This window comes from Hippopotamus amphibius, chromosome 1, assembly GCF_030028045.1.
Source record: "Hippopotamus amphibius kiboko isolate mHipAmp2 chromosome 1, mHipAmp2.hap2, whole genome shotgun sequence".
Classification (NCBI taxonomy): Eukaryota; Metazoa; Chordata; class Mammalia; order Artiodactyla; family Hippopotamidae; genus Hippopotamus; species Hippopotamus amphibius.
In genome coordinates, this window is record NC_080186.1 from 233,364,489 (window position 1) to 233,383,342 (window position 18,854).

General features: G+C 32.5%; 1 protein-coding gene across 2 annotated transcripts in view; it reads right to left on the reverse strand.

Moving 5' to 3' along the window:
- The window catches only part of MTREX (Mtr4 exosome RNA helicase), a 117,587-nt gene that overhangs the window by 70,252 nt on the left and 28,481 nt on the right, over positions 1-18,854 (reverse strand). For both annotated transcript variants that reach the window (XR_009054849.1, XM_057743441.1), the window contains exons 7-16: positions 17,965-18,055; positions 16,630-16,754; positions 15,348-15,446; positions 14,528-14,630; positions 12,586-12,717; positions 11,230-11,309; positions 9,839-9,949; positions 8,214-8,315; positions 5,877-6,002; positions 2,126-2,276 (exon numbers count right to left, since the gene is read on the reverse strand). Coding sequence is in view for 1 of the 2 variants with exons in the window: in XM_057743441.1 (XP_057599424.1) it covers positions 2,126-2,276; positions 5,877-6,002; positions 8,214-8,315; positions 9,839-9,949; positions 11,230-11,309; positions 12,586-12,717; positions 14,528-14,630; positions 15,348-15,446; positions 16,630-16,754; positions 17,965-18,055 (1,120 nt within the window). In the remaining variant the exon portion in view is untranslated. The remainder of the gene's footprint in view (positions 1-2,125; positions 2,277-5,876; positions 6,003-8,213; positions 8,316-9,838; positions 9,950-11,229; positions 11,310-12,585; positions 12,718-14,527; positions 14,631-15,347; positions 15,447-16,629; positions 16,755-17,964; positions 18,056-18,854) is intronic.

Genomic DNA, 18,854 nt, shown 5'->3' on the forward strand with positions numbered 1-18,854 from the left:
TAAAAAAAGAATATAGATGTATATATATGTGTGTGTGTGTGTGTATAACCAAATGACTCTGCTGTACACCTGAAACTAACACAATATTGTAAATCAACAACACTTTAATTTTTTAAAAAAGTAATTTAATAATTGTTAAAAAATACTATTTTATAAAGAAGAGGGGGAAAAAAGCAAAGGTAGGTGTACCAATGTGCACCCTGTTTCTTTTGGTTATTCAGTCTTTCTGGCTCTGCACTTACGTATAATTATCCTAATGACATAGTGCTAACTGCCTTGGAGGAAATTTTAAAGTTTCATTCTTTTTATTTAAAATATTTAAGCTGGCTTTAACCTTATACTTGATTCAACAACAGCATCTGAAATTTCTATGATATAAAGTAAAATTAATGAATTTCCTTCTTTAGTATTAATCTGATTTCAATACCTCCTAATTTAAACCCAAATCCACACTGTACTTAAACTTTGTTGATATTTTTTATTCTATTATCACACACTATTTTTTGCAGGAGGAGGGGAGATTTATAGCTCCTTTAAAACCACAATTCTTTGAGACTAGACTCATACTTCCTCTTTGCTAAGGCTGTAGTTTATCATCAAAACAAATTGCAGTAAATACTTATCAAGAAAATAATAAAATGTAATGTGATCTGAAATTATATATTTGTGATTAATTTTATAAGGTTTTGTTTTGTTTTAACTGGGGTATAGTTGATTTACACTGTTTATAAGGTATATTTTAAAGATTCAATCAACAGCTTTGCTTGTGGAAACTGCAGTAAAGGTAAGTCTTAAAATCAACCAGCTCAAATTTTTTTTCACCCTTGTCTATTTTCAGTCACAGAAGTTACTACATCTATTCTTATCATATTAAAAAGGAATGACCCACGCTTTAACAAACCAGCATGGCTTAGTTAGGAAAAAGAGTCCAAGTCAAACCTGCCACCAATCAAATGTGTAACCTTATATACAGACTTAACTTCTCTTATGCCTTATTTTCCTACGTCTATAAAATGATGCCAAAGCTTCTTCCAGCTATGTAGTTTGTAATGAAGAAGCTGCTCTTAATTAAGACCTAAGAAATTAAGAGGAAATAATTATGACCTGTCATCCAGGTAAGGGTAAAAAAAAAAAAAAATGAGAATTTAACTTACTTGAATGTTCCAAGCCTTTTTCATTTCTTTATGGGACATTATTATACTTTATTTACTTCCAGCTACATAAAATTGAGTGGTAGTGTCCTATCCACTTGTGATAGATATCTCAAATTCATCTTTACTGTTAAATCATAGTACTTTTATAAAATGAAAATATTATGGAGTTATTAAAAACCATATTTTCAAAGAATAATGAAATTAAATTTTAAAAAGCCAGAATTAGTGAGTTAGTAAATGTAAAGCATTTAACACAAGGCTAGGTGTTTGGTAAATGTTTAACAAATGATATCATCTGTAAATACCATTGTTGTTATTACCAAAACACTGTAAATCCTGACTTTGAAAAAAATATGAAAATATGTATGAGAAACAAAAAATATGGAAGAACCACAAAGTGTTATCAGTGGCTGTATGGCTGTCTGTGTGAGATTACAAATGATCTTAAAATTTCCTTTGTATCTTTTGCTAAATTTGGATTTTTTTTTTCTTTACAACTACGCATTATTTTTACAAGATTTACCCAAAACCAGTATTTTAAATCTTTGCTTCTATTTTAGATTTTAATTAGTTCTATATGATGACCAGCTACCATCTTCTAAAATAAGGATTAACACACAACATACAATTCTACTTGAATGTAGTAACCATAGAACGCTCACTTTTTGGGCTTTAGGAAGCATTATCTTAATTTTGTTATACCATTATTCATGAATATGAATAATCATGCAGTATATCTATAACAATAAATTATATTAAACTTGAATTAACTATAGAAGTATATCCCGACAAGGTTTTCTTACTTTCATTCCAAAATGTTGTAGTTGGTTACAACGACCAGCTTGTACTTCTTACTGTACTTGATGTAAGGATCAAGAAAAAAAACCAATGGCCAAAGCAGTTAATAACAGTAATTCTGCTATTTCGTTTACCCTAGCTAAATGAGGCTGTTATGGTAATTTTATACTTACTTTCTACTACTCCTGGAATTGCTCTATAATGCTGAAACTGGTAGAAGGATTTTTCCAACATGTACTCAGGATTAATTTCCTCTACTCGTAGTAAGTTCAAAACCATGTTGTAGGTCAAATGGAAAGCACTATTTAGAGGATCAGCTGAGCCCTAAGAAAGAAAAAAACATGTCAATGTTGTAGGTTTTTCAAATAAATTCACAAAAATATTTTTAACCTCTTGAACTGCTTAATAGCGTAGTCTTCATTAAGGAATGCCATAGAAATGTATTAAGTTCTTTCCTTTAAATGACTAATACAAAGTGATAAAACAGTGATCTTTGGGAAAGTGAAGGGGGAAAAAAAATCACTAAATAGGACAGTAGCAGTTAAAATACTGCTGGGCAAGTATGTTTAGCTCACTGTCTTCTAGGCACTTGACAGGATTACACATTTTGCCCTCAGTGGGAAGGCAAATAAGTTGCAGTCCTGTATCACTTCCTGGTCAAATATTTAATTGCTGGTATGAAAAGCTATATTTTCCCTACTGGCACAGTGACTGCTAATGTTCAAGATGGTTGTTTCTCTATTAGCTTGAATCCCTAAACAATAATAAGCAGAGTCTCCTCTGTAAGCCTACAATGAACAGGATAAGAGAAACACACATTTAAGTTACTGAGATTTATGTTTGTTATAGCAGCATAACCTAGCCTATGCTGACAGAGCAAACTAAACATTTCAGAATGATATTCAGAAAAAATTAGTTATCTTGAAACTCTCAGCTTCCTAAAATGACATAAAACTGCTAAAGTGTTTCCCCTAAATTTACAGGCCATTCTTTATTTACACCTTGATAATTCCTTTCTCCTCCTAACTGTGGCTACTACCAAAGAAGGGTTAGGTTAATGGCTAGGAAAAATAAAACATTTATCTACAGTAGTGTGACCTTAATTTGTAACAAGGTTTATATCCAAAATGCTTCCTTGAGATCTAAATTTTTCTTAACAATGTTTCTTCAAGAATACTTTTTTCTAAATGTAAATACTTCCTAAGATTGAAAATAGTTATGTAGTGACCAAATGAGAATCACCAAATTCTTCATGCTGAAATATTTAGAAGCATCACAAAATATGCAAACCTCTAAACGACACAGCAAAATACACAAATACTCTTAGGGTATTCAGGGGCTTTTAAATTGAGGTCTGTAAGCCAGCCTTATTGCATTCAGAATTATAAATGCATGCATACAGAATTTTATGAGGCGATGGAGCAGAACTTTCAAGTCTTAAATGGTGGTATTCCTTAATTCCTGAAAAATTCAAGAGCCACTTACCCTAGGGGATTAGTTAGTAAGTCCCTAAAACCTGAATTTTTATCCACTTTCCTTGAAAATAGGGCCAAAGGGAGATGTGGAGTTAGTATGAAAACCACATTCTTGGGGAAGAGAGGAATGAAAGACAACTTCAGCTACTTCATAATTTTGCAAACAGACCAACTTTTTATTATTTTCTATTTTTCTTTTCTACTATTACCTCCTTTAAGAAATGTAGGGCTTCAATATTGCAAATGTTTATTTCCAACCTCAAGTTCTGTTTCTATATTCAAATTGCTGCAGAATAAACCCATCTGAATTCTCCATCACCTTATACTCAACACAGCATTTTAATACTGTATCCAAGAGATCCCAGGAAAACCCAAACTTATACCTGGTATACTGATATAATTATTAATAGTCCCTTCTTCCATTATTACACTATCCTAATTTTGATGCTAAAAAACATGGCTATACAGCCAGCCCTCAGTATCCTTGGGTTCCCTATCTGAGGATTCAATGAGTTGCAGGCTGAAAATACTTGGAAAAAAAAAAAAAAATGCAGAAAGTTACAAAATGCAAAACTTGAATGTGCCATGCAGCACAGGCAACTATTTACACTGTATTTATGACTATTTACAGAGAATTTACATTGTATTCCATACTATAAGTAATCTAGAGATTGATTTAAAGTATATGAAGGATGTGCATAGGTTTATGCAAATACTATGCCATTTATGTAAGAGATATGAGTATCCTTGGATTTTGGTATCCATGGGCATCTTGGAACCAATCCCCCTGAGAATACCAAGGGAGGACTGTAAATACACACACAAAATACTATTCAGTCTTAAAAAAGAAAATTCTGCAATATATAACAACATGGATAAACTCTGAGGACATTATGCTAAATGAGATAAACCAGTCACAGAAAGACAAATCCTGCATAATTCCACCTATATGAGGTATCTAAAACAGTCAAACTCATGGACTCAAAGAGTAGAATGGTAGTTGTCAGAGACTGAGAGGAGTAACTGGGAAGTTACTAATTAAAGGGCATCAAGTTGCAGTGAAGTGAGATAAATAAGCTCTAGAGATTTGCTATGCAACAGTCCACAACAATATATTTTACAACATAATAATTTATTAAGAGGGTAGATCTCTGTGTTCTTTTCACAACAAAATTTAAAAAACTTTTTTTAAAATGAAATAAAAGACAATAGAAATTTATACTTACAGGGTAACAAATCTAGAGATGTCAAGCAAATGGAATGAAAAAAAATCTGTACTAAAGGAACCAGATGCTGCCACTAAAATATTACTTCCTGATTCAATTCTTTCCATACATAGCGTATGAAGTAAGAAAAACAGTGTTTATTATATCTGACAAAATTTAAAGAAAAGAATGATACAAATTTTCAGCCTTGGTCATTTTCCTTACACAAAGAACTAAAGTTATATGGACAAAGATGGATTTCCAAAGTGTTAATCTTTAAAACTGAAAATAAGACACCATAGGATCACCATGAATATGTACAGATAAGCTTTGTCTTCACTCATACATATATATATAAAAAAATAGACCTTTACTTATTTTTGCTTCAGCATACCAGGCTTTCTACAACCGTTATCTCAAATTCTCAATGCAGTTCCTAGGTCTTAGAAGTTGAACACAGTATATTTCAGAGATATTGACCTATGTATGTCTTAACATGTTTTGAAGCTTTATTTTACGTAGCTAATCAGCTGGCAATTAATTTTATACTTTTAATTCATGCTTAGTTTCTTCTGTTATTGACAGTGTTCTCTAGGGATATGCTTAATAATTCCTTACTATCAAGACATGGAGAAGAAGGAAAGCAATCAAGTCAAAGTTCCTTGGAAAGTTCTTCAAAATAAAACAAAACAAAAATCTTAGATAACCCAAAACACAAATACTAAGCAAGAAAAACGAACAGGTCAATTTGAAATAACACTTATAAATTTAAATTTATTATTGGGATATCAGAATCTCTCAATAGGATGATTAGAATGGTAGAGTGCAGAATTAATTTATTAAGCTATCTGGGCTTGCAAAGATAGAGGAAGGTCACTGTGCAAAATACTGATATCATCTGCCCTACTTCCTGCTCTCATAGATGAGGAGCAAATTGTGCAGTGGAGTGGGCAGATATAGGAGGTATCTTAAATTTGGATGGCAAAGTAAATACTTCTGCCCTCTCTGCAGATCTTCATCCTCTCCATCCCATGACTTGCTCTTTTCCTATTAGAGCAGAAAGTAGGGTACAGAATATTAGCAATTTAAGCAGTTACCTTTTTCTACCTCCCTAAGCCAAGATAGTTTAGTAAATTAACTCATCTATTCAGAAAGGTATCTGAACTGACACAATTAATTTCGATGTGGTCCTGAAGAATGTTTCTCAAATTTCTGGTAAAGGCACAGAAGCTTAACTTTTTTACCTTAAGCAGCTGTTTTCCAATCGTTGGGCTCATCTTTTCATCTACCATAAGAATTACAATTCCTCTATCATCCATTCCCCTCCTTCCAGCACGACCAGACATCTGAATGTATTCACCAGAGGAAATCTGAATGAACATAATTAAAAATACAAAGTTTAGGAGAAAATATGGTAAAAAAAAAAAAAATTCTTAAAATTTTTCTTATCATCAAATTCATAAGCACAAGCTACACATTCCAAGAAAGGAAACAAGATTAAAAACATGAACTTTCAGGAAAGTTTAAGTAAACAGACAAAAATGAAAAACAATAATGTTGCAAAACTAAATTTTATCTCCAAAATGATTAAATATTGGAAATAAAGGAAATATTGGTTAATTCACTGGCATAAAATATATCTTTGAACTAGATATTCTGGAAAACAGGAACATTTAAGAAAGAAATCAGTGACCCAAACTCTACTAAGTACAATTCTGACTTGATCAAAACAAATTTTCTTAATTTCCACATAAAAATCAACACACACAAAAAGCACAATTTCTATTCTCTCAGTGTATGTCCTTGGTGTTCAGAAGAGCCCACTCATCACTAAGAACCACCTAAGGGAGAAAGGTTAGTAAATCTCCCATACATATTCCTTCAGGGTAAAACTGAACCACCTGAACACCAGGCAAAGTTTTATCTGTAAGTGCATGTACACTTTTCTCCTGTGGAAAGGGTCCAGCATTTTCAGACTCTCAAAAATTGTTGGAATCAAGAAGAGTTATGAACCACTAAGCTACCAGAAGGCATATTACTGATAGCATCAAAAAGAGACCTAACGACTTGGGACCAACCTCAAAGAATATCAGAAAAGAACATTTCAAAAAGGCAGTTTAATAAAATCTCAACAGACTCAAGGGCATCATTACATTTTGACAAATTATGATTTTTAGATTTCATAATTGTGATTCTGAATCATCAAGAAATGGTTGCTTTCTTAAATTCAATTACCCACTTTACTACAGATCCCTCCCTGGGGTCCACTGGACGCCAAGGAGCATGTAAAGTCACAAAAAATTTATTTTCTTGTAGCATCAGTAAGAATTAAGTAATTTTAAACTGATAAGACTATGAGGAATTGTAAAATTTACATTAACTTAAAATACAGGACATGAAAGACTTTATTCGCTTTATAATTAAAAATTATATTCTACATAAAAACAGTCTTCTTTTGACTGAAAAAAGTCACAGGTTACAGAAAGTTTTTGAGGGCTACATAAAAATCTTTAAAAAGAAATAGCACTGCCTCCCTATACTTACATTTCTCTTCTGTTTAGCATCCAACATATTTTAAAATAAAACAAATCAAGAAAAATGTTTTGCCTTTAAAATTCTACCACAGGATTTTTCAATGTTTTGATGATTAGTAACTACCGCCAGAAACGTCTTTAAGCAGAAAAGAATTATCATTTTCAAGGACAAAAGGAAAATAAGAAACAATACTTATAATATTCTCTAAATGCCAGATTATGTGACTCTTTGGTTTATAATAAATACTCAAAACCAGAAATCTCTCTTCCTCCACCTGCTTTTCACCCCTGTGATGCTCCACTGCCTCCCTGGTTAAAAACCCATCTGCTGTTTGTTGCTCTGTTTAAGGACTGCCTTCTCTATGAAGCCTCCCTGACCCCTTATATATGGGACTTCTTTTCTTGTGTTTTACTCTTCCTGTACATACTTCTCACAGCCCATAAAATAAACTTCCACCTGCACTAAGCCTCTTCACAGTAGGGGCTAGTTTGGTTTTGTTTTAAATTTAGCATCTTCAGTACCTACTACAGTTCCAGGCAGACAGTTTAAGCGTGGAAGAAGGGATTACTTGTCTCCGGATTAAGGATTTATTTTTATTCCAATTCACCATTTCACTCATGATCCCAACTTTTGCCTTAGAAAAGACATATGTGAAAACCTGTTAAAAATCTCTGATTTAAACCAAAAGAGTAAAACAGTGAGCTACAGCTGTTGCCACTATAGTAGAGGTGCTTTAAATAACTTAAACTTTGAGAAATAAAAATTCCACACATATTTTAAATGCATTAAAGCATTCATGACTCATTTGCACATTCACCCCTCATCACCAAACTCTTTTACCTAAAGTAGTTTTTGATTTTTGTTTTTGGCTAAAGGATAGAAATACAAAGCATCTGATTTAATCTTGATGAACTTCTTTTATTAGCTCAGGTACAAGTTCTTAAGCATTTAGAACTGAAAATCTCAAAGACGACATGAGCTAAAATCACCTTAGGTAAAACAAGTAAAGCTAAAGGTTATTTCAATATATGAATTATTTTACTTACCCATCGGAAATCCTTCCCATCAAATTTTCGGGCGTTTGTAAATAAAACAGTTCTAGCTGGCATATTAATCCCCATAGCAAAAGTCTCAGTGGCAAATAAGGCCTAAATGAATGAATAATTATACAATTAAACACATATTTTAAACTGAAAAACTAGTTTCATTAATAAATTATTCAAATATAAATAAATCATTAATTTTTAAAATTAGTTGCTAATGAAACTCTATAAAAATAAGACATGCTACCCCAGGTGTATTTCAGTATTTTATATACAAAATTATTAACTTTACACATAATTATATATATTATAATAAATTTATATTATAATATTTAATGTCCCTTGCAACCTAGAAATTTTTTAATTCAGGGAAAAGTCTTTCTTTCATTAATTCCAGTGGTGGTAACTTGGAGACTACAACTGGTCTAGTAGGTTGGAGAATATTTTTCTAAAACAGTCACATTTCCTGACTTCTTCACTGATGATGCAGTGGTTTTAGAGACACCTTTAAAATCTCTGAGGGGAGATCAAAATCAGTGGCACTTTAAGTTCACATCTAAGACTTTTCCAACAAAAAGCACACAAAGGTATGTGTACAAGTCACTGAAGTACTGTTAAATAATCAAAATTTTCATCAACAGGTAACAAGATAAAAACACTTTATTACATCAGCCCAACAGAATGCTATTCATCTGTTAAAAAGAATGAAGAGCAGTGCATATGACAAAATTGAATAACATGGGTAATATAATCACTTTTGTTTAAAAATTAAATCAAGTATCATTTACATGTATCCTACTGGATATTTCTGGGAAGTGAAGGGCAATGATGGTCTTTAAGTTTTTACTTTATGTACAGTTATTCTATTTGAATTCTACGATCCACAAGTATCACTTAAAAGATTTTTTAAAATGGGCCTCAACAAAACATGCCATCTATATGAGAACATCAACATGGCCTTACCAGGACCCAAGTACAAATAGTGACCAATTCTCTATCTAAAATACCTCAAGTATGGCCTTTAGGGTGAGTAAATTTTCTTTTAAATATCCTTAGTGCTGAAGTTCTCATGACAAATCTCTAAATCTGATTTTTAAACATAAAATAATTTATGAGTCATATAAAGGCTTACAACTTTTGGAGTTGTTTCTTTCCTATTTTCAACATCCCATTACTGGGTACACACATTGACATAATATTAAAAATTACATTAGACTCTCTTTGGTTTAAATGAGAACATCCTTAACAACTCTTTCGTAAGTATTACCAGCAAGTCTCCTTGTCTTCTCTAAACTCGTGTTTTTAATCTGTATACAAAAAGGAGTGCACTTTCAGAATCAACTCCAGGTTTGAAAATTAAACAGCACCTTCTGGAAGATTCTACACTGTATTCAGTAATTATACCATTTCTTACTTTAAGACTAGGAAAAGAAACAAATGACTTTTACCTATAGTCCAAAATTTATGAAGTGTAACACTGTATACGAAAACCAAGTTCATTACCTAAGACATTCCATCTGACTTCCTTAAAAACAATTTAAAAAAAAGTTGCCTATAAACACTGTTCTTGATAATTTTCAAACTGCTCACACAATTCTAGGCCACAATAAATAAAAATAAAATCATACCTTTATCAATCCTTCAGAAAAGAGAATTTCTATAGTTTCTTTCAAAATAGGAAGTAAACCACCATGGTGAATACCAATCCCTCGTTTCAAAAGAGGGAGTACATGTTCAACCTATAATGGGATTAAATTTTATTTTTAAAAAGATGTGAGGAAAAGAACTTTTAAAATGTGAAACTAACCAAATTAAGAAAAATGAATAAAGAAAAAATGCTATTTAAAGAAATGTTATGTAACTTTTTTCAGAAAAAAGTAAAAACCAAACCCATATTCCCACAGATTATTAAACTTAAAACACAATATAATTCTGTCCTAGCTTTAATATGAAAGGCATGTTTTAAATAAACTTTATAAAAATTTTGCTTCTTCATTCAAATTTCCCAGCATCACTTCATCTCCTATAAAAAATTTAAGGTTACGACAGTAAAGTTGGTATCTACACAAAATAAACTTAAAAAACACTGGCCAACTCAAACCAAAAGAAAATAAATTAACTATAAAGCATATTTAATATAAATACAAATGAATTACTGAAGAGTTCATTCTCATTAACACTATTAAATGCCACTAAATTTTACTATTAGAAGTGTGCTAGGATAACAAAGATGTATAAAGACATGTCTCAGCCCTCAGATACTAAAATTTAGCTGAACAGAAAAATTACAAGATTATATAAATTAAATACTATTTTAAATACCAAGAAACGTACAATTGCAATCTTATCATAAATTCCACACAAATCAAAGCAATCATTTGTAAGCAGAGTATCACCTTCCAATTTTTCTTTTCACAAAATAAAACTTTCATATAGTATTAGGTTGGACTAAAGCATTAGCTCTCAGGCTCATGAATGCACATTAGAATAACCAGGGGAGTTTCTGAAAGATTCTAATGATCAGGACACACACCAGACAATTAAATCAGAAACTCCAGAGTGGCAATAAGGCATCAACATATTTCAGAACTCCTAAGGCACTTCTAATAGTCAAAAGAAAAAACCACTTTACTTAATTAAAGCAAAGCGGAAATTAGATTTCTCACTAAACATGATTTTCATTAGGTTTGCTTTATTGTTTTGCCTGGTAGCCTTATGAATTAAACTGACTAACAAAGTTAGCGTTAAAATTTTTGCAGTATTAGGAACAGAAGCAGTAATTTCCAGATCATGCTACCTTTCAGAGAAAAGTTCCTTCAAGGCAGCAAATCTTTCCTTCTGTCACCTTCTTAGAAGTTCAAAATAAAAATTAACGTATCATTTTGGTGCACAATGCAACACATTTACTGCAGTGTGCAAACAATGTAATATATAATACAGTAACAAATCCAGGAAATACAAAGTGAATATACACTATCTGTTAATACCCACAGTCTACTTAATGACATTAAACACACACCTGGGGGAGCTTTTTATCTTCGTCTGACAAGCAGTCAATTGCATTACTGAATACTTCCTCAACCATCTTCTTTTCTTCATCTAAGAAAGAAAACCCAAGGGTATATAAATATCTAAATGGGTCAGTGATACCAAATTTCACACACTGCCAAAAATAACAGTCTACAAAGAGTAAAAGTAAGACTCAGGTTTTAGGACAGTCAGAAAGTAAAGCAGATCAAATTTTCTACATAATTATTTAATAAAATTCAGTGCCTTTCAAAACAGACCCAGCAGTTAGTCCATGAATAAAAGTATTACCTTTTAAAAGCAGTAACAATAACTACACTAGGTATCTACGTGCAATATTTAAGTCAAAAAATTACAGGACACCTGTAATTATTATTACGCACTATTAAGGAAAGTGAGGCATAGAGCAAATAATGGGCATTGGTATTAACTGTTAGATCAACAATTCCAAAGCCTATGCTTTTAACCATTACACTGCCTTCTTATACAATGATTATTAAGTAATAGTCAATAAATATTTGTTGACTTAATATATAACCCTGCAACATCAAGCACATGCAGCACTGGTAGTTAAAAAACATTTCTAGACATAATTATAGCAATTCACTCAGTCAAAAAAATAAAATATTACTGGCTTTAGGAGGATATACAGGTTATCTGTTGTCTATTATTTTTACCCACGGATAATTAAAAATTAGCTTTAAAATCATGGGATTAGTTCTGTGCCTTGATAAAACAAGACAACTGACATTTGATTTTGTAAGACTGAAGATATGTAAAACGCTGAAGTGAATGACAACTGTGTTGGTATTCAACAATGCTGCAATTTTTGCCTAGGCTGTGCTACTATCTAGCTGTGTGACTTTTAAGTGGTTACATTTACAGTTAATACATGGGAATAATATATTGATTTGCTAGAAATTATTTTACTTTATTAAAAAATTATACCACAGTTAGGTACAGGGGCAGGCCTGCCCGGTTTGGATTTCTAGAAGAATGAAACATAACAGAAGGTAGTCTGACCAAGTAATCAGAGAGGAAACCACAACAACCGAAGAACTATGGCAATGAAGTATAAGAAGGTATAAGCCTAATATTTCTTAGTAGGGGTCTTTGGGTTTTACATAGAACAAAGTGTTGTACTTACCTTCCAATAAAAGAAGACAGAAGGAAGAAAGGAAAAGAAATGATAAATCAAGGGCCTTAAAGCTTTTACAAATGTGACCTAACTACTGCCGTAACTGTAAGGTGAAGTGTGAATTCTAACAATACACAAAAATGTCTTACCAGAAAAATATTTACACTAATTTTCACATAACATTAAAATTATATTGACATTATATAGTACCTGTGTTGAAATCTAATTTGGTCATTTGAAGTGCATATGCTTCACAATCTTTCTTACTAAAACTGAAAATAATTACAGGTTGAAAATTTCTTTCCATAATCATCTTCACAATCTTGAACACATTTGATGGTCCTGCAAAAAAGGTATATAAACCATATCCAAAAATTAAGTTAAAATGGATCATAGACTTAAATGTAAAATCTAAAACTACAAAATCTTAAAAAAACATATAGGAGTAGGGGCTTTCCTGGAGGCACAGTGGTTAAGAAACTGCCTGCCAATGCAGGTGACACGGGTTTGAGCCCTGGTCCGGGAAGATCCCACATGCTGCGTTAAGCAACTAAGCCCATGTGCCACAGCTACTGAGCCTGTGCTCTACAGCCCACGCACCACAACTACTGAGTCCACACGCCACAACTACTGAAGTCCAAACACCTAGAGCCCATGCTTTACAACAAGAGAAGCCACCACAATAAGAAGCCCGCACACTGGAATGAAGAGTAGCCCCCACTCTCCACAACTACAGAAAGCCTGCATGCAGCAACGAAGACCCAATGCACCCAATAAATTTTAAAAATTAATTAATTAAAAAATATATATATAGGAGTAAATCTTCATGATGCTGGGTTAGGCAAAGCATTCTTAGCTATGATACCAAAAGCACAAGCAACAAAAGAAAAAAAGAAAACCAGATAAACTGAATTTCACCAAAATTTAAAACTTTTGTTCTTCAACACACACAAACAATAAAGATAAGCCTAACTTACAGAATGGGAGAAAATATTTACAAATCAGTATCTGATAAAGGTCTAGTATCCAGAATATATAAAGAATTCTTATAATTCAACAACAAAAAGACAATGTAATTTTTGAATGGGCCAAGGATTTGAATAGATATTTCTCCAAAGATAAACAAACGGACAATGAGCACAGGAAAAGATCTTCAACATCATTAGCCACCAGAGAAATGCAAATGAAAAACCACACTGAGAGACGACTTCGTACCTATTAGGATGACCAAAATCAAATAGGCTACAGTAAAGTATTGGCAAGGATGTGGAGGAAATGGAAACCTCATATCCTTCTGATGATACTGTATAATGGTGCAGCCACTTTAAAAATTAATTTGGCAGTTACTCAGAATGTTAAACACAGAATTACCATATGACTCAGCAATTGCACTAGGTATATTCTTACGAGAAAAGAAAACATGCTCACACAAAAACTTACAGTAACACAAATGTTTACAGCAGCCTTAGCCACAACAATCAAAAAGCTGAAAAGAACCTAACTGTTCATAAACTGAGGAATGAATAAATGTGGTAAAATCATAAAATGGAATGTTACTTGATCATAAAAAAGAATGAAGTACTGACATGTTATAATACGGATGAACCTTAAAAACACATATATCATGATTCCATTTATATGAAGTGTCTAGAAAAGGAAAACAGAAAGTAAATTAGTGATTGCCTAAAGCTGAGGAGTGGTGGGGAAGAGGTTGGGAGAAAATGAAGAATGACTGCTAATGGGTATGGGGTTTCTTTTTGAGTTAATGAAAATGTTCTAGAATTAGATAGTAGTTGCACAACTTTGTGAATATACTAAAATCCACTCAACTGTACCCTTAAAAATGGTGACTTCTATGGTATGTGAATGGTATCTCAATAAAAAAATTGATTGTGATGATGGCTGCATAATTCTGTGAATGTACTCATAACTACTGAATTGTATACTTCAATGGGTGAATTGTATATGAACTATATCTCAAAAAACGTCATAAAGGAAAAAGAGATTAAACCTTTATTCATCCAATTTTATCATATACTATTTAGATCTTTATACAGCTCCCTGAGGGGAAAAAAGTTAAACAAAAAAACCAAAATTAATTTGAGAATACAATTTACATGTAAAATTCTCTCAAAACAAAGTTTCAAATTACCTTTTGTTCCTCCTTTTCGCCCCTTCTGATCTCCTTTTGCCAAATCACCAGCATCTCGAAGTACTTGCATCGCAGTGTTAAAATTATCTTCTCTGAAGTCACCCTGGAATCACAAATATTTTTCTATGTAACTTCACTAATACTTAATTATAATCCAAAGATTTTTTCATACCTCAAAATAAAGATTCCTAAAATAAATAATTTAATACAATAATAAAACTGGAAAAAGTAAAACATAAGATATCTGAAACATGTCCAGAGCCCCTTATTCTCAAGGCATTTAAAAACAATGGAAGGGACTTTCCTGGTGGTGCAGTGGTTAAGAATCCACCTGCCAACGCAGGGAACATGGGTTTGAGCCCTGGTCCTGGAAGATCCCACATGCCATGAAGAAACGAAGCCCATGCGCCACAACTACTGAGCCTGCACTCTAAAGCCCGCTCGCCACAACTACTGAGCCCACACACTGCAACTACTGAAGCCTGCACGCCTAGAGGCTGTGCTCTGCAACAAGAGAAGCCCACTCGCCACAACTAGAGAAAGCCCATGCACGGCAACGAAGACCAAACACAGCCAAAAATAAATAAATAAGAATACTGGAAAAGGAGGGAACTCTAACCCATGCATTAAAAAATACAAGTCAAATATAATTTTTGAAATAAAAATACATACACAAGAAACCGAAAATAACTGAACTGTAAAACTACTTATATATATTTAAAAAAACATATCTCTGCCACTCTTCTCTAGTTTAAAGAAAAATGGGTATAAACAGTAAAGTATGATATCATAGATATAAGAATGATAATTACTCCCTTACATTTTCATCAACCACAAGGTGCAGACCATCTCCCCCTGCTGGAAAAATGTAGTGCTGTAATGGAGTAGGCCGATAATCTGTGTAAATTACATGACAAGGCTGTAAAAACAAAGAAAAGTAATTAAGCGTATACTTTATTTCTTCAAAATAATATTATGGATATGACCTACCTAAAAGACCTTAAGGAGGTAAACTTTTGAATTCAACATGTCAAAAAGAAAAAAGGTTTTAAAAAAAAACTTTAAAAGTCAGGCAAGAGATTTGGAAACAGTGATCACATAGGCAGCATATACTCAGTGAATCTGGGGATTCATCTTCAAAGGTGTGGCCTTGTAAACATCTTTTCTGAAATATTTAAACTCAATATACTAAATCTACAAATCAAAAAAACCCCAAAAAAGTCAGGCAAGAGAAAAATGAAGTCTATCAAATCATACTACCATCTGTTCAATTTTACTAATTCCCTAAACAGGGACAAATATCAATACATGATTTGAGTTTCCACAATGATCTTGGATTCACACCCTAGACTGTGATGCCATACTTAAGGAAGACTTCTATTTCTCCGTAGCAGCAGTATGGTAACACAGAATGCTCCCTGAGGTAAAATGGGACTTTTCTACCCCACGGAAACTTTTCAAAGCCTTACTAAAAGAGCGGATTGATCTAACTCTTCCAGAAGATCCACTGGGTTGCTATCCTACAGAAGCAACATGGATGTTACAAAAATACCACTGGAGAGCTTATAAATGGATAAAAAATAAATCTGTGAGCATTCTGGTATAAAGGAAAAATAAGGGAAGAAAAATATAACCAAGAATAAATTTAGTATACATGAACAAATGCTTGTTATAAGGTCCTTTAATGCTGCTAAAATTGGACTAGAAAAGCAAAAAGGAAATGCAGTCTGTAAAAAGTCTGCATTCACACGAGAAAAATCATATCACACTTTCAGGAGATGCCCAACTTTTTCCTGGTACTGAGATCTTAGAGGAAATTCTCTACTGTGTACTCATAGCTCACTGTATTGAGTAGATGCAGTAGTTTCCAAACCTGGCAGATAAGGATCAATTTAGGAGCTTTTAAAAGTTAGCGATTTCAAAACCCAAGACCCTACTCCCAGAGGTTTTGATGTATTGGGATTGAGATGAGACTTAGAAAATTCACACTTACAAAATATCTTCTTTATCCTAGGCAGCATCAGGAACAAAGTATAGGATATAGTATAGCCAACTTGTAATATTTTAAGTATTTTAAACATCAAAAAAGAGAAAGAAAATACCTGTTTATGTAAGTGGCAAATCCATTCAGCAAACTGTCGGGCATTAGGAATTGTAGCCGAAAGAAAGACATAGTGAACATTATCAGGAAGCAAAATAATCGTTTCTTCCCATACGACACCACGCTCTGAAAAATATAAATATACCTTGGAATTCAATGTCATTTTATTATTTTCTCTCAAGCTCAATAGTTAGAAATGCAGACCACTTTACACAAGGATAATTTTAGCCACAGACCCTTACTGTAAACTACTTTAGTTCTAACCATGAATTCACCTAATAGAAAGTAGACTAAATCATCATAAACACAATATACTCTGAAATAACAGCCTTCGAAAAGCAGCTCCAAACTGAATCCTGTTCAAACAGCCTAACAAGAGTCCCAGGGCAATGCAAGCAGTATTTCCCATGTCACTTGGAGAAGCAGAAGTTATTGGCTTATAGAAAGTCACAGCAGCATATTTCAAGGAAACACCATTACTATACCATATAGCATCTTTCATGTAAATTACCATCATGATTTCTGGAGATGAAAGAAGAATTTTATACACAACAAAACTGTAAGTCAGATGGAAAAAACCAGAAAAATCCATCGAGAACTACCTCGCCCCCGCCACAAATGAACAAATCAATCAGGATTCATGATTTAAAAATCAAAATAACTCTGTTTAGAACCTAATGTTATGAATTTGACAAGAATGAAATGTTTAAAAAGGGTAAATGATTTCTTAAATTGTATTACTTTCACTATACATACAGATTAACTCAGTGCTTTAGTTCAAATAAAAACTGAGCTTCAAGTGTGTACATATTAAACATGTAACTTTTAAATGTGTTTGTTAACTTTTGCCCTCCAAGTTCCACCCAAAATTCCAAGCACATTTAGTTTTCCATTACAGTAGTGCAACAGTTCAAGTAAAGGGATAATTTTTTTGCTGATTTGTATTTCATAATCCTCATTTTACTTCTTTTTACCATAAACATGCACTTCTTAATTTTTTTAAAAACTAAAATAAATTAATAAAAATCAAGAAAGTTAACCATGTAAACTATAAGTTTTGGAAATTCTTTAACATTAGTTATATGAGAGCTCTCCATTAAAAGTGAACTACTTTTAATTCCATTTTTAAATATGAATTTGCATTTTCTCACCCAGAAGTTGTTACTATTTAAGAAGCTGTAATTGAATGAGATCCTACAGGAAGTATATCATGTTATCCACAATTTAGTTCACTAGAACTCCCACATGAAAGATCAACAACTACTTGTTCAAAATTCCTAATGCTATTCTTAAATAATATACATGGCTCACATCTCAAAAACACTACAGAATATACCTGAATCTCTCATGTAATGAATTTCATCAAATATGACCCAAGCAACTTCTCGCATAACTTCAGAACCTCTGTACAGCATACTTCTCAAAATCTAAAGAAAAAGGAGAAGATTTAGCAAGACTCTGACACACCAAAAGCTCTTCTTTCTAACAAGAAATTTTGGATATTTTTTTAAATGAAAACATTAAAATAATTTTAGGGAGTTACATATCTTAAATACATAATACTCCTTTTCTAAATCCAAAATAAATGATTTACGTTAGTAATCAGATATAATCCATGGAGAGAATTACTATCACCTCCGTATCTATGTATCTTGAATATGAACCACTTCCTTATATGTACAGCACTCAATCCAAGACCTGCACTTGCCAGGATGAGAGGAACTTAAAATTATCTTCTATCTAACGCAATGGATCTTATGCTGTTACCTATTTTTTTCTACTTCATCTTAACAATATGAATACTTTCTAGCAATGGTTATTCTGATTTGTGAGTTAAAGAAATCTTTCATGGATAGAAGAAAGTTTTGAGAATGGAAAATAAACTTACTTTAGGCACCAAGATGAAAAGTTAGCAATACTTTTGGCTGACTCTAAAAACCAGAAGCTAATTTATGCTCTCTTGTGTGCCATGTCTTTGTAAAATGCAAGGATATAAGTCAAACATGTACAAAAATACTTAGTAAAGACAGCTAATAGTGTCCAAAATGTAAGATGTTATAAGTATATGCAAAACTTAACTGTGATTATGGGAAGAAGCTAAACATAACTGGACTTTTTTTTAAAAATTAGTTATCTATTTGTACCAACAATCAGATACAGCAGAAGAAAAAACACACAGAACAAGGAGCCACTACATATTTGAAACTATGTACTCAAATCCTTGAA